Source organism: Chenopodium quinoa, unplaced genomic scaffold (genome assembly GCF_001683475.1).
Source record: "Chenopodium quinoa cultivar QQ74 unplaced genomic scaffold, ASM168347v1, whole genome shotgun sequence".
NCBI classification, from domain to species: Eukaryota; Viridiplantae; Streptophyta; class Magnoliopsida; order Caryophyllales; family Amaranthaceae; genus Chenopodium; species Chenopodium quinoa.
The window spans coordinates 2,552,436-2,566,125 of record NW_018745080.1 but is presented as its reverse complement, the minus strand read 5'-3'; the positions used below and the strand labels follow the sequence as shown (position 1 = coordinate 2,566,125).

The window sequence follows — 13,690 nt, the reverse complement described above, 5'->3', positions numbered from 1 at the left end:
TATTTAGATAAATAGATAATGTTAGGTTAACAAAGGAAGTAGAATTCACATGAGTTTGAAATTTGTGGGAATTAAATTGCTTACTTTAAATTCATGGAATTTTTCTAAAGTTGTTTGGTTTGCAATGTGGGAAATAACTTCCCATAGGAATTTCTATTTACCTAGGGGGGTTAGGTAATTAAATTCCGACATTTTGTGGGAAGTTGAAATTCCTAGGATTTTCTACTTCTCTCATTTTATCCTTTTTTGGTCAACCAAACAACTCTCCCTAATTACAACTTTTAGAAATTTTCAATTCCCACACTTTCTTATGCCAACCAAACAACTAGCACCTTACTTTTAGTAAAGAAAAAATGGTCAAGATTAGTATATAAATACTCTAAAAAAAAGTGTTGTAATTTTTATGAAATATACTTGTATGTAGTACAGAGTTTCACACTTTCGGAATGTAGACTTGATAATGATTAACATCAAAGTCTAGTATTATACACTTATACGAAGTAATTATGAATTGAAGAGTATGGGAAGTTCCAAGTAGGTTGGCTGCTAGACGAAACTAAGAAAAGGACTCCACAAACAAGGAGCAAGAAATAAGGCTCACAACAAGGAAAATAAAGGCAATACCTTTTGTATTTTTTGATTAGACACTTCATCTTTAAAGTTCCTATCATAAAGAAGAAGAGGCTTATCTTTTAAAACTAAGCCCAAGTCAAAACTACTCTTAAGAACCACGTTCTCATGTCACATTATTTTTTTGTTCTAGTTCCAAAAGACAACTTTCCAAGTCACCAAAATTTATGAAAAAAATCTACTTTTATAATACAATGAAATACGAGTATATATTGACCCCTATTATCGTATAGACTAACTTTGTAAAGTTAATTTAACCCCATGAGATACTATCTTAAGGGTGGTGATGCGTTTTCAAGGTCTAGTTAACAAAATAAAATCATCAATAAGGGTATTGCAACCATGAACTCTTGGTGTAATAAATCATAAAGTTAGTGATACAATGTACTCCCTTCGTTTCTTTATCAAACGTGTAATAACACATGAGTGCATGCATAACGCAAAAGCATGTTGCATATCATGCTATACAAAGAATATATAAAGTCCTCGGTATCAAATAAACCAAATACTCTGTATAATTTGTATACAAGTTTTTTTTTTTTTTGGGGTGCAAGCATACAAGCTTTATATATACGAGAAGTGTTTACAATCAGTCTACATGACAGAGTATTGACTTGTACTGTTAAACCTTCTTGAAAGGCATTTTATGCAAATATGTTGTCGTTGTGTTGTTATCTTATATTCCATGGCAGGCACAAAAAATAAAATACAGCCATAAAACATACTGATAAAAAATATACAGGATACTCTACTATTTATGTGAGTTGTGACATGTCCTAAATTGGACCGATACATCTCCTAGCTTGCTTTTTTCTACTAATAGCTAAATACAAATTACGTACATTACATGCATAACTAATTTTAACACGTTGCAGCATGAAATCCGCATCAATAATAACACTTTCTTTAAGTTTACTCTTATTATGCTTACCATTATTCGATCATACTAGGTACAAGTTTTGATTTATCTAGGTCAAAATATTATATAGTGTATGTTTATTAACTTATTGGAATCGAATAATCTTACCTTATACTATATTATTCTTATTACTTTGTTAGTATGAACAGTACGAATGCTAATGGAATCCGCAAAGGAGACAATCATGGAACAATCCTTTTGTTCATACAAGTATACAACTAATAACAAGTGAGAGACATAGAATATGTAGATCCGATTTGATCGATTACCTTGAGTGAAAATAGGTTTAGATTTCAAATTCTTAATTAAGGGATAAATAGAGTTTTTAGGAATACCTTGTAATTCATCACCGTGTCACAATCTACACATTATTGAAAATCACGATATAGTTTCGTGGTTAATCTCTCAATTATAAGATTTTACATTTGTGTGTCATTTTTAGAGTTGTTTCTTGTGTTTATTCCGCATTATTGATGCTTGTGATTGACATAATCAATTAATTAGTCACGGTCCTAACAAAATTCACCACAAAAGTGTCAAGGAAATGAAATTGATTAAAACAAATAAAGCCAAGAGAAAAGATTCAGTCCACCATGAATTTCCGGATAAATTAATTAGCCATTAACTAAACAAAGTCGCCATCCTAATCTATCAGCTACAATTTGGGAAAGGACAAGTTTACGACATGGAAGTAAATGCCCGTCATTTCTTGTTTCCTTTCTTTATAATTTTGATTTGGCTTTGAATATTTCTTAATTTAGCCTATATTTCTAGGATCACTAGGATGACTCTGCCCTATGAGTCCTTACAAATATTGCACTCTCATTTTCTAATTATTGATTAATATTTGTCATAATGATAAATAATTATCAAGATTTGTTGCATATTTCAATGTTATCTTATTAAATAAATACAAAATATGAAATAATTAATTCCCTAAAAAAAAAAATGAAATAATTAAGAAAAATTATGTTGGAAGGTCTAACTTTTTAAGAAACACATCTTACCTTTCTATGTGCTACAATCAAGATTTCTTCTTCATTATCACATTTCCTTTATTTTCATTATTGCGAGTGTTTGTACGCAAATTGGAGTTGCATTAAAATAGCGACGTATTTATGATTTTATGGATGGTTAGTTATCAAAATAGCGATACTTATCAAAACAATAAGCATGCAAATTCTTTTTATTTATTCTCATTTCTAGCCTAAAATAAGTAAATGTCTCGTGTTACATATTTTATATCAATTGGTTGTTAGAGAATTTTTTGTCTTTCTTATATAATATTTCAGTCTGGCAAGAGGTTGTATTATCATAATAACTAAATTAATTGGCCCAAATTAAACGGGACATAGACACAAGCATGACGATCCTAGCTGTGTTTTCATTCTTAATTTGCTCTCAACCTCTAATTTTACACTTTCAAATTGTCATAATCACAAGGGGTATTTCATTAAAACTCATAAAAGCCAACCTCCATTTTTTTTTTATTTTTTTTTATTTTTTTTTTTATGAGACGTAAAATTTATTGCTCTAAACATAAATAGTATAGGCTAAAGATTAAAGAATTAAACCTTGATTTTCTGTACTTTTTGGTCCAACATGGCAACGTCCGCCACTTTATAGCCTATATATTGAATCGTGGACAAATGATCTACAATGAGTGTATTAGTGGTTTTGTCGTCATTTAATTGAATATTTTCCCATCTACTTTTGCAATTTGATTGATGTAATTTCATCTATTCGTAGTTTGTCAAATATCATATCAACAATTTCTTAATCATTAATAATGAATAATAAAAATTTGTGGCCTTAAGACATAAATCCATAATACGGAGTATTGATATTTAATTTATAGCCATGAAACATGCAAGTCTAGCATAATGCATATAAGATACGGAGTAAAACATAAAGGAATAGGCGGTACGTAGTCTACGTACCATATTTCTTAGGTTCGGTGTAGAGACTAGAAATTAAAAGAGTCCTTTCTAAGGGAGGTCCTTTCTAACAGCCTCCTTCGACGACCTTTGGTTGAAAACATGAGCCACCTCGCTCGCTTGTTTCGCACAACCCACGGCATCCTGCATGATCTGGTCCAGTAACTGTGATACATGGAAGACACCCAATTGACTCTACATTGTGTATCCAAAATGATCTATCTCCCAAATTGTATACATTCTGCAATTTCATCAATACAACATGCTTTAACAGCTTCTACTGTTTTGGGCCCAGGCTAGTGTAATGTGGGCTAAGTTGGGCCAACCCATTCTAGGCATGGCCCAATGAAAGTGTATCAATAAAGCTTGTGAATTATTATCGACAACAAATTTGCTGATAATTCCTGGATTGATGTAATTACTTGCTCTTTGGTTAAATTGTTTTGAAATTCATCAGTTAGATAATTTGAACCAAATTCGAGAAAGCTTTTGGAAAGAATTCATCCCTAGATTGTGATGTTATATGACCTTCAACTAATAAAGTAAATTGTTTTACTGAAAATTGGTAGTAATCCTTCTGAGAGTATTTTTGTAAAAATTTGGTAATAATCTTTTAAAGTGACATTTCTTCATTAGTAAGAGCTAAAATTTGGATTAATTTCTCAAAATGTTCCTTTCATGCATCATATAAGATTAAAAAATCGCATTTGTATGAGTTATGGTATTTTCTCATACAGAGTACAATTTATATTACTCCGTATGATACTTAGGAATGGGGAAAAAAATTCCCCTATTCTCGATTATGCATTCTCAATCGTTGATTTAAAAATGGAATATTTTAGAGTATTATTTCTAGAATGAGTGGAGAACTAATTTCATATAAGCACTTATAATTTATTTTACCACGAACTCAAAATTATATTTGGCTTGATAAATTCCGATAAGTTAAGCTATACAGGAGTTAATAATTTACTATTAAGCTTGTTTGGTGATAAATTGAGATCTGGTCTTGAAAAACTGTAATTGAGTTTATAATTCAATTGAAGAGTCCAGACTGCAGAGTCCAAATCAAAAATTTTGTTATAGAAGAACTCAAATTAATCACTGTGAAGCTGGAATCAGCATCATTTTCAGTAGCCTTTCTAATATATGGTAGAATATACATGTAAACTAACGGCAGATATTTTTATGATCGACAAGTAGCTTTACCAATACTGTATAACACTTGCATCCTGCACAAAATGAGTAACGAAAGGACACCAAAATTAAGCTTCTAAATACATTACACTTTATTAGGGGGACTGAAAAATTATGATAAATGATCTTCACCTTAGTCGTTTTAATGGCAGTCGCCTCACATAAAGAGCCCACTACCCCTCTATTAGTGAGTAATGGTGTGCAGATAGATGACTGTTTTGAGGGCATGTAATACAGGAAAAGGAAATACTTGAAAGTGCAATTTTCTTGTTTGACAGGCAATGATATATGGTAGAGCATCGCTTTACTCTTCTAAACATAAACATCGTTCTTTTCCAAACATAAATACTTTTATATCACTCAGGAACTGTACAGTTAACAATGTAGAACATAATTTCTTAATATAAATACCTGGTGTTTTACTTCACCATACAGAAGTGCTCTTAATTATGTGCAATTGAACCGTTGAAGCCCTTTGATGACCGTTGGCAGTGTGCAGTCAAATGGTGCGTAACAGAACCTTGCTCACTCTACATCAAAGAACCAGTGGAGTACCAGCTTGATCAGTGGATGAAGGTTGTAATGCACGGATTCTTATGTCAAATTTTCTCGGAGTGCCAATTTCACTGGTATTTGATCCATCAGGTACAATTGGATAGGAGGAATTTTTATCATCATAAGCTTCACCAACATTGTTCCCACATTTGCGACAAAGGAGCTTGGTTCTTCTACGAAATAAACCCCAAGAATTTTTCGATATGAAATATGGTACACATCTGATTTCATCAACCTTCATAAATCTGCTCTCATCAATTTGAAAAAATGAAATGATCCCTCGTTTTATAGATTTTCCATATTTTGAGCCAATGGTTGCAGTATTCCTGTTGGATGAGCTCAAATTCAGCTCATAACCGCATGCACCGCAACTAAATGAAAGACAATTTGAGTTAGTAACACATCATGAAACAAAACTTTCAAGGTCCTACGATATAACAACACTCATGAGAAGTGATAAGGAAAAGGTTAAATCAAAACCCATTAATTTTGCCAACAAATTATACTCGTAAGTAGTATAAGGCATTTATTGACACAATCCTCCCCTCCCCCTTCTGTCCTCCCTAAAGTATGAATATCATTTTAAAAGTCAATACAATGACTCTTTTATAATCTTTCTTTATACATTATTTGGGTAAGCTGAGACTAAATGTTGAAATACATCACCAGGCTGTGGAATTTTCTAGATCATGGAAGAAACTGCAATGCTGGAAATCAAAACTCTCATTTTTGTCACAATTTCTTGTGTGATATGCCAATGAACATTGCATAGGTAATTCTCTACTTTGTCCGAGAGAACCCCCCCCCCCTCTACAGCTCCTCAATGATAGCCATGAGCATGACTTAGGTTTCAGGTCTCCAAAACTCCTCTCGGTGACTGAGACATCAGACATGTCTGTGCATTTCAAGTATCATCTGCTCAATCCAATTTCTAGGAAATTTTTCAAGCTACCTTCATAAACTATCAGATTTGCCTTTCATACAGCAGTAGTTTTGGTTTCAGGTATAGAAATTTACGATAATGAATGTCAAATTGCCTATGTCATCAAAATGATTAAGCTCGATGACAATCCTTATCTCAACAAATTCCCTCGATTACTGGATAGGTATTCAAAGATGTCCTAAATCCCGTATACTTTGAACAGTAAGTCAATAACAACAAAACCAACTATTTGTCAGAGTAATATCGTAGCTGTTTCCATTCTTACCACCATATGCTTCCCTCAGTTCTTTCAACACATCATCTACCAGATACCACAATGACTAGAGATAAGAGATGGTAAAGAATAAAGATTAACACCTCCATTAAGCATTAATTGAACTTGAAATAAGGCTGGTAACTTCGAAAATCAATACAGTTTTTAAAGCCAAACTGATCAAAATATAAAACCATATGACCACAGCATTAACATACTTGGATCCTTATTCCTTAACCTACCTCTCCGTACCAGAGTTGGCATCAATATCATACTCCAATTAGATATAGGCACGATCCTTCAAATCGTAAAACAGAACTAGGAAAATCTAGGTGTATCGATGTCGGACACCATATTTTGGCAAGTTTAAGTCGCATAAATATGTGCTCATTCTTATTACACTCCTAAAGGTACTCATTACATATTATGTCTACCAAAATATGTTCCCACCATTTGTGCAATCCTTTAACTTCTCATTATTTTCAAAAAGGAAGGAATCTGACCTCATCTCATTCTCCAGCTAGGTTATCAAAGCACATGGAGGCCAATTGGGCAATCACATCCTAACCACCTTCTCCTTTACTTCTCTTCTTTTTCATTCTTTCCCCTCTTTTCAAAGGAATAATCACCTTTTTAAACATACAAACAAGGAGACCGAGAAAAAGAATAGAAGAAGAATATATCAAAATGTTACGAGTACCAAATAGACCAAACTGACATACTCGTATACTCCCTTCGTCCGAATTTCATTCTCATTTGTCTCCCTACTAGTTCAAACACTATCAACGCGACTATTAAATCAAGACAAAGGGAGTAGTGTATGTTCTAATAAAGTATGACTAAACAAGGTTGATTCCACTGAACAGGTTAGTTTTGCTCAAGTTTCAGTAACAGGTGAGTATATTTTATTCTATGACATACTAGAAATAGTAAAATCTTAATAACTAAGTTTTACTTGGAACAAACTATTCCTCTTCATTCATCAAACATCAAGACAAACTAAACTCCATTCTATGCCCTTTAAAACAATCCCCGACTCATTCCGGATTTAGTCGTTACATTCCTAGTTCAAATTACACTATCAACATGCACAATTAATTCCAAACAGACGGAGTACTCAATTCAATCATACAAGAATAACATTAAATAAGCACAAACTATATTCTAATACATCATAAAAAAGATCCAATCTTTTCAAGTACCCAATACTTACATAAATCCCCAACAAAATTAATCAAATCCGTTGAATTACAAGAACAAATTCAACAAACCCAATTCAAATATGATCAAATAAATGACTAATTCAAACAAAACAGATTACCCCAAATCATTATAAGGGGTTAATTAAAAAGACAGAAAGAAATAAACCTGTAAGAAACATGTCTTTGAGAAGCAAAGGATTCTCTGTAGCTCCCAGTAAGATAGCCTTCAATTTTTGGAGTTTCCATCTCAAATTATTTATTTTTTGGTCAATTTTCTCTCTCTTCTTCTCAATTAAGTATAAAAATTTTGCAGAAAATTGGAAATTGAGAGAGAGATTGGAGAACGTGGTTGATGTTTCTGGGGATCGTGGGTTGAGACCGTTGCTAACCAAAAATAAATATAAAAGGAAATAGAAATAAAAACTGGAAAATTGATGAAGCTTTAAGGAATTATTAGTGAGAAATGACTCAAATGAGCAAGAGTAGGTTTATGTTTGTTTAGACTTTTTGGACTTGGTTCTCAGAGTGTTGGACTTGTACTGAAACTCCTTTCAGTGACATCATGGGACATACACGGCTTTTACGCATTTCTGTCAATCCAATTGTTGGGGGGTTTTATGATTAATGTATTAGAGACTTTAGGGTAACTCCAAACTCGTCTTGAATAATTCCGACGTTGGTCATTTTGTTTAAATTATTTCGAATTTGGTTAATTGTTAAATATCGAATATTGTTTTAGATTAATTTAATAAATAATGAAAACAGTTTTGAATAATACATAATAGTCTCGATGGCACAATTGTAGTCTTAGCAGTTAGCATTATTCAATTAGAAAAGAAATAAGTTTATAGTTGAGATTATTTTGAAATAAGTTGATGTTTAAAATTATCTTCGATTAACAACATCACAATCTTCACATATTTCTTTACCATTGCATGTAGTAGGTTGGTTTCCCTACTTCAACCAATTTTCTATGACTATCGAAGTACCGAAACAAAAATGACATTTCATTTAAGTGACTCCAATTTTTCATGGGTACCTAGATAGGGTTTAGAAATTATTGTTTCAATTTGGTTACTTGTGACAAAGTGGAGGGTGAGTTATTTTCACTTATTTAAATTAATTATTCCCTCCATCTCATCGACCAAAGATTCTCATTAAACCATAGTCGTGAAGATAATATTAGATGATTGAAGTTACGTCTTTAAGGCGCTTAACACAAAATGAAGCCATTTGTCTTTTTGCGAATGAGTCATTTGCTCAATGCATTACAAATCTCTATTATATAAATGAGGGGGCAGGCTGCGGTGTCCACCTAAAATAACCACAACAGCCCTCTTCAATTTCTTTAAAATTGGAAAATATAATTAAAGGAAAGAAAAAAAAAAAGATTAATCAATCATCATATAGAAAGGAAAGATTGATCAATCAACAAATAGAAAGGAAAGATTATTCAATTTAGCAAATAAAAAGGAAAGATTAATCAATCTACAAAAAAAAAGGAAAAATTAAATAATCAGCAAATAAAATAGAAAGAATAATCAATCAGCAAAAAGAAAGGAAATATTAATCAATCATCAGTGCAAAAACAAATAAATTACATTATTTCTTTTATGTTTATATAATCAATCAATACTCACTCTGTTTATAAATAATTGACACGTTTAACTTTTTTCAATATTCATATATTAACTTTGACTATAGTGTTTTTTTATAACCTATAAAAAAATAAATTTTATCATAAAATATATTATTAAATAACCATTAATATTAAGTTTCATAATATCAAGTTTTTTTAAAATATTTTTTGCTAATATTTAATCATATCCAAGGTCAGCTATTGCATTGGCATGTGTGCCAAGTTTGACTGTGTTAATTTTCATATGTCGATAGGAAGAAAGCACTAAGTCTCTAACCACTTGAGCTATCCCTCACTCCTGCGAATTAATATATTTATTTTCATATAATATTTTATCTTTACTATTTTTTACCCATATATATGTGTGACAAATTAAAATCGTAAATAATAGTTAAAATAGATATTTTTTTTAAGCATCGCGTGCATATAATGCTAGTTACAAATGGAGGTAGGAGATTTAAACATGTGACCTATCGTACTCAAACCCTCAATCTTAACTAGTTGGCCGAGATCTCATAGTTTAATTTTCTTACAAGTGGAAATATGATGAAGAAAACAAGGTTAATTATACGTTATACTCCATAACTCATATTTCCTTAGTTGAATTATTGACCCTTCACTTTAGGTTTAATTAGCCCCTAACAATTTAATGCTTGCACGCTGAAATATTATGATATATATTTAATTTCAGACAATTCTAATAAGCTCATGCATTTACAAGTATACTAAAACTTCAATTCTTCGAAGTATATATTTGAGTCAAACATATTGGGTCGAGTCTTTGATGTGTGAAATCTAAACGCTTATAGTGTGTTAAACATTATTAATAACGTGTATTAACCACCATAAATTTTAGCCTGCCGTTTGAATTTTTGACAATGTCTAGAAATTAAAAAAAGCATCTCAATGTAGTATTTGTTTCAAGATTAACCATTCATAATTTCATGGTTATGAGTACATACATACTTCCTACTTAAAAAGTATTGCACTTGTACATGAACTTAAAGGAACTAGATCGCCAAGAATTATACTAAGAGGAGATGATATACTAAGCTAAGCCTAGTCCTCTTCCTCATCGGTGATGAATTTACCGGTTCCTGGGTTAATGGCGGCGATGAAAAAGAAGACGACGTTTAACAAAACCAATGGCTCGATTTCATTGATAGGAACTCCAGTCTCAATGTTGAGTTGTGAAAGGGCTCCTTTTCCTGTTATGATTTCTCCTATTAAGGAGAATGCAAATCCTAGTTGTGCCAATCTTCCCACAAATAGCTCATTTGACTTTGTGAATCCAAATAGAGGACCTTCAATAACACAAAGTTGATAATTAATAAGTGGAACACGTTATTAGAGAAACAAGTTTTGTGTACGACTACTGCCCCTATGGTAATACGAAGTAAAAGATTTTGTCTTATTTTAAAATTTATAAACATCTTTAACAGTTAAACACTAGGTCGACTAGCAAATTTTGAGCCTTAAACATGTGCTTTTCTTTTTGGTGTGGTTATCGAGTCTTATCATGCCTCTAAGGCTCTAATCATTCTCTTAGATGAATCTAGTCTTTAATCGTATTTATTCATGGCTGGAGAAAACTTTTTAATTTGTTAGCAAGAAAATTTTTATAATGATTGTACAAAGTAGTTAATAAATAATTTTATAATAAAATGTAAATAAAATTTATATATTTATTTATACGAGGTATTATATAAACATGTAAAAAACTTACTCGTGCATGGACATACAAACACACAATGACATTGAATTACTAGTAAAAGATTATAGATCTAGTATTGTACCTCCTTCCTTAAGACCCAAAGCTGATCTAACACCCTTTCCAGGTGGGATGACCGCCTTCTCAAGTCCGGTGGGAGGGTCATCCACGAACCGTCCCCTGTCTCCTAGGGCTCCGATTGCCCCAAGCAAGGTAAACAGGATGAAGAAGAGCAAAAGAGGCTCGGCTTCATAGATGGGAATTCCGGTTTCTAAGTTAAGTTGAGCCAAAATACCCTTTCCTGTTACAGCTTCTCCCAACAATGATGCCTGAAAATTTGTTACAAATTGATCATTTTTCATTCCATATCAAACATTATATTAGAGAAAATCACAAGTTACCAACCAAATTAAAGTTGATCATAGGACCATAGGCCATGCCGTGCTTAAAATGTTAAAATCTTTCAAGTCAAATTTTGTTTCAAAGCACAATGCGTAATTAAAAAGTTGTTAAGTATCACAAATGAACAAGATTAAGTTATACTAAAAAAAAAAAAAATATACATAAACAACTATTCATTATAAATATCAATATTGGGCCAGCCCTTATCAGCCTGCATCTTGACAAACTGGGCCAAAAGCCTTATTTCTTGGTCTTGTAATCGCGGCCCAAAGGTGCATTGTCCTCTGGGCATGCAGTTTAATCCAAATCCAGGCATTCTTCCTTTCCCATTGTAAGTAATACTATACAATTCCTCCTCACTATCAACACCATTTCTTTGAAGATCCTTGGAAAACAAGGTTGCTCCTGGCTGGATTAGGTTCCCTCCTGCGTCGTGGCACCCGATGCAGGATCTTCGAAACAAGGCTGCCCCTCTGCCTGTATCGATGGCAAGCGAGGCAGGGGTGTAGGAGATAGGAAATAAGGCAACTAGTAAAGCCATGAGGGGTGCTACCAAGTGCTTCAAAACCTTGGATGCTTCTTCTTTGCTTGTGTCCTTATTTCAAGATTTTAGTGTAAGAAATATGATATGGAAAATACTTTTGTTTCACATTATATTTTCTCTAATTTACTCAAACTTCATTTACCTAGGCTAGGGGATTTCATTTCTTTTGCATTGTCGTACAAGATATAATCAATATCAGTTGAATGACGGGTTGAGATAAAGATTAATACTTCGTATTTCTTTGATCTCGTAAATTATCTAAAACTTGATTACATTTTTTTAATCTAGCAAATATTAAAGCTCGGGTTAATTTCTTGAGTTGAGATTATTAGTCCTATACGGGGTAAAAGCTGCTTAATTTGCAAAAAAAAAAAAAAAAAAAAAAAAAAAAAAAGGTTTCAAATCTATTTTTTACTAGTACATACCTAGTGCTACTTAAATAACATTGCTAGAGTTTACAAGCTATGCTCATTAAAATCTAATAGTATAATATTAGACCCCAAACAAATCTAAGGACCTTCACTCAAACAACTATCTATAATTTTCACGTATATGACACCCTTTATTTCTCTTATCAATCCAAAATTTACCCTCCATCAATTTGATATATGATCGAAAGCACAATATTTATCAATTATCAAACTAACACTATAATATACTGTAAATTAGTAAAGAGACAACTAAATCCGAATGTACTCAAATCTTATCTGCACTTGTAAGTGGTTAAGATAAGAAACATTGCATGATCTAAGTACCCAAAATATCATAATAGTATTATGTATACATACATATGAGTATATGACTAAAATTTGTGTAAAATCATGTAATATATAATGTAAATTAAAGATTTTAAGTGATTTATCAACTTACAGCAAATCCAATCATAGCAACACGACCAACAAAGAGTTCATTTTCCTTGGTAAACCCAATTCCTCCAGAAGTTCCAAACAAACCATCTTCAACTTTAAGCTTTGGCTTCTCCACCTAATTAACATAACATTAATAATACAACAATTAACATCACTAATACATAATAATCATGAAATAAATTAACAAATAAACTTACCTTCTTAACAGGAGCTTTGGCCTTGGACTTAAAAAGAGCAAAAGTCTTTAAGACAGTTGAAGATGAAGAAGAAGAAAGTGAAGGAAGAGGAGAAAAGAAAAGATGTGAAGAAGAAGATTTAGGCTTAATCTTTTCAATTTGGAGTTTAAGCAATGAATTTCTCTTCAAATCAACTGTGTTAGTAGAAACATTAGGCATAAGCAACATTGCTTGAGCCATATGTAATTACTATATTTTACACTAATTAATATTATATTCTTAGCTTCAATATATAGTTCTCTCTTCTTCTTGTTGTTGCTTTTGATTTATTTTACTACAATGTTGAAAGTTTGTTAGATGATCATATAGTCTATATATTTAATGTGTAATATTTTTTATTAAGTGGAGGAAAGTAAAGGGTGATACAAAGAGATGTGGATAGGATTTTTGAGAGTTTTGATAGGTTTATAGAGTGACCACGTTACCTTTTGTTTTTCTATTTGTGCATTTTAGTGGTTCTTTCTTTTGTGAACCATGTTTGATATGAAGTATTTTTGAGTTTTTTTTTTTTTTTTTTTTTTTTTTTTGAAAGATTTTTTAACCTAAAAATTGAGCATATTCCAAGTTTATGGGGATCATATGGAATTATATATATCTTATAGAATCTTAGTAATTGTTTTTTTTACTATGCTATAAAAATGTTTTCTAAAATA

At 31.8% G+C, this 13,690-nt stretch overlaps 2 protein-coding genes across 2 annotated transcripts; both read right to left on the bottom strand.

Moving 5' to 3' along the window:
* Nucleotides 1-4,751: 4,751 nt before the first annotated feature.
* LOC110709783 (uncharacterized protein At4g08330, chloroplastic-like) lies at nucleotides 4,752-8,201 on the bottom strand. The gene is made up of 2 exons (XM_021888029.1): nucleotides 7,803-8,201; nucleotides 4,752-5,609 (listed from the first exon to the last, which is right to left on the bottom strand). Exons 1-2 carry the CDS (start codon nucleotides 7,880-7,882, stop codon nucleotides 5,219-5,221), a joined length of 471 nt encoding a protein of 156 aa, XP_021743721.1. The 5' UTR covers nucleotides 7,883-8,201; the 3' UTR covers nucleotides 4,752-5,218.
* A 1,924-nt stretch (nucleotides 8,202-10,125) lies between these two features.
* Nucleotides 10,126-13,421, bottom strand: LOC110709782 (photosystem II 22 kDa protein, chloroplastic-like). The gene is made up of 4 exons (XM_021888028.1): nucleotides 12,999-13,421; nucleotides 12,803-12,916; nucleotides 11,072-11,315; nucleotides 10,126-10,579 (listed from the first exon to the last, which is right to left on the bottom strand). The coding sequence occupies exons 1-4, from the start codon at nucleotides 13,215-13,217 to the stop codon at nucleotides 10,335-10,337; spliced, it is 822 nt and encodes a 273-aa protein (XP_021743720.1). The 5' UTR covers nucleotides 13,218-13,421; the 3' UTR covers nucleotides 10,126-10,334.
* Between the last annotated feature and the right edge of the window lie 269 nt (nucleotides 13,422-13,690).

What these genes read in the sequence shown, in the direction of transcription:
- LOC110709783 (XM_021888029.1), bottom strand. Translation starts at nt 7,882, where the DNA reads ATGGAAACTCCAAAAATTGAAGGCTATCTTACTGGGAGCTACAGAGAA. An exon ending in CAAAGACATGTTTCTTACAG is followed by an intron (nt 5,610 to 7,802) that starts GTTTATTTCTTT and finishes TCTTTCATTTAG; the next exon opens with TTGCGGTGCATGCGGTTATG.
- LOC110709782 (XM_021888028.1), bottom strand. Translation starts at nt 13,217, where the DNA reads ATGGCTCAAGCAATGTTGCTTATGCCTAATGTTTCTACTAACACAGTT. An exon ending in TTGCTATGATTGGATTTGCT is followed by an intron (nt 11,316 to 12,802) that starts GTAAGTTGATAA and finishes ACAAATTTTCAG; the next exon opens with GCATCATTGTTGGGAGAAGC. An exon ending in TTTGGGTCTTAAGGAAGGAG is followed by an intron (nt 10,580 to 11,071) that starts GTACAATACTAG and finishes GTGTTATTGAAG; the next exon opens with GTCCTCTATTTGGATTCACA.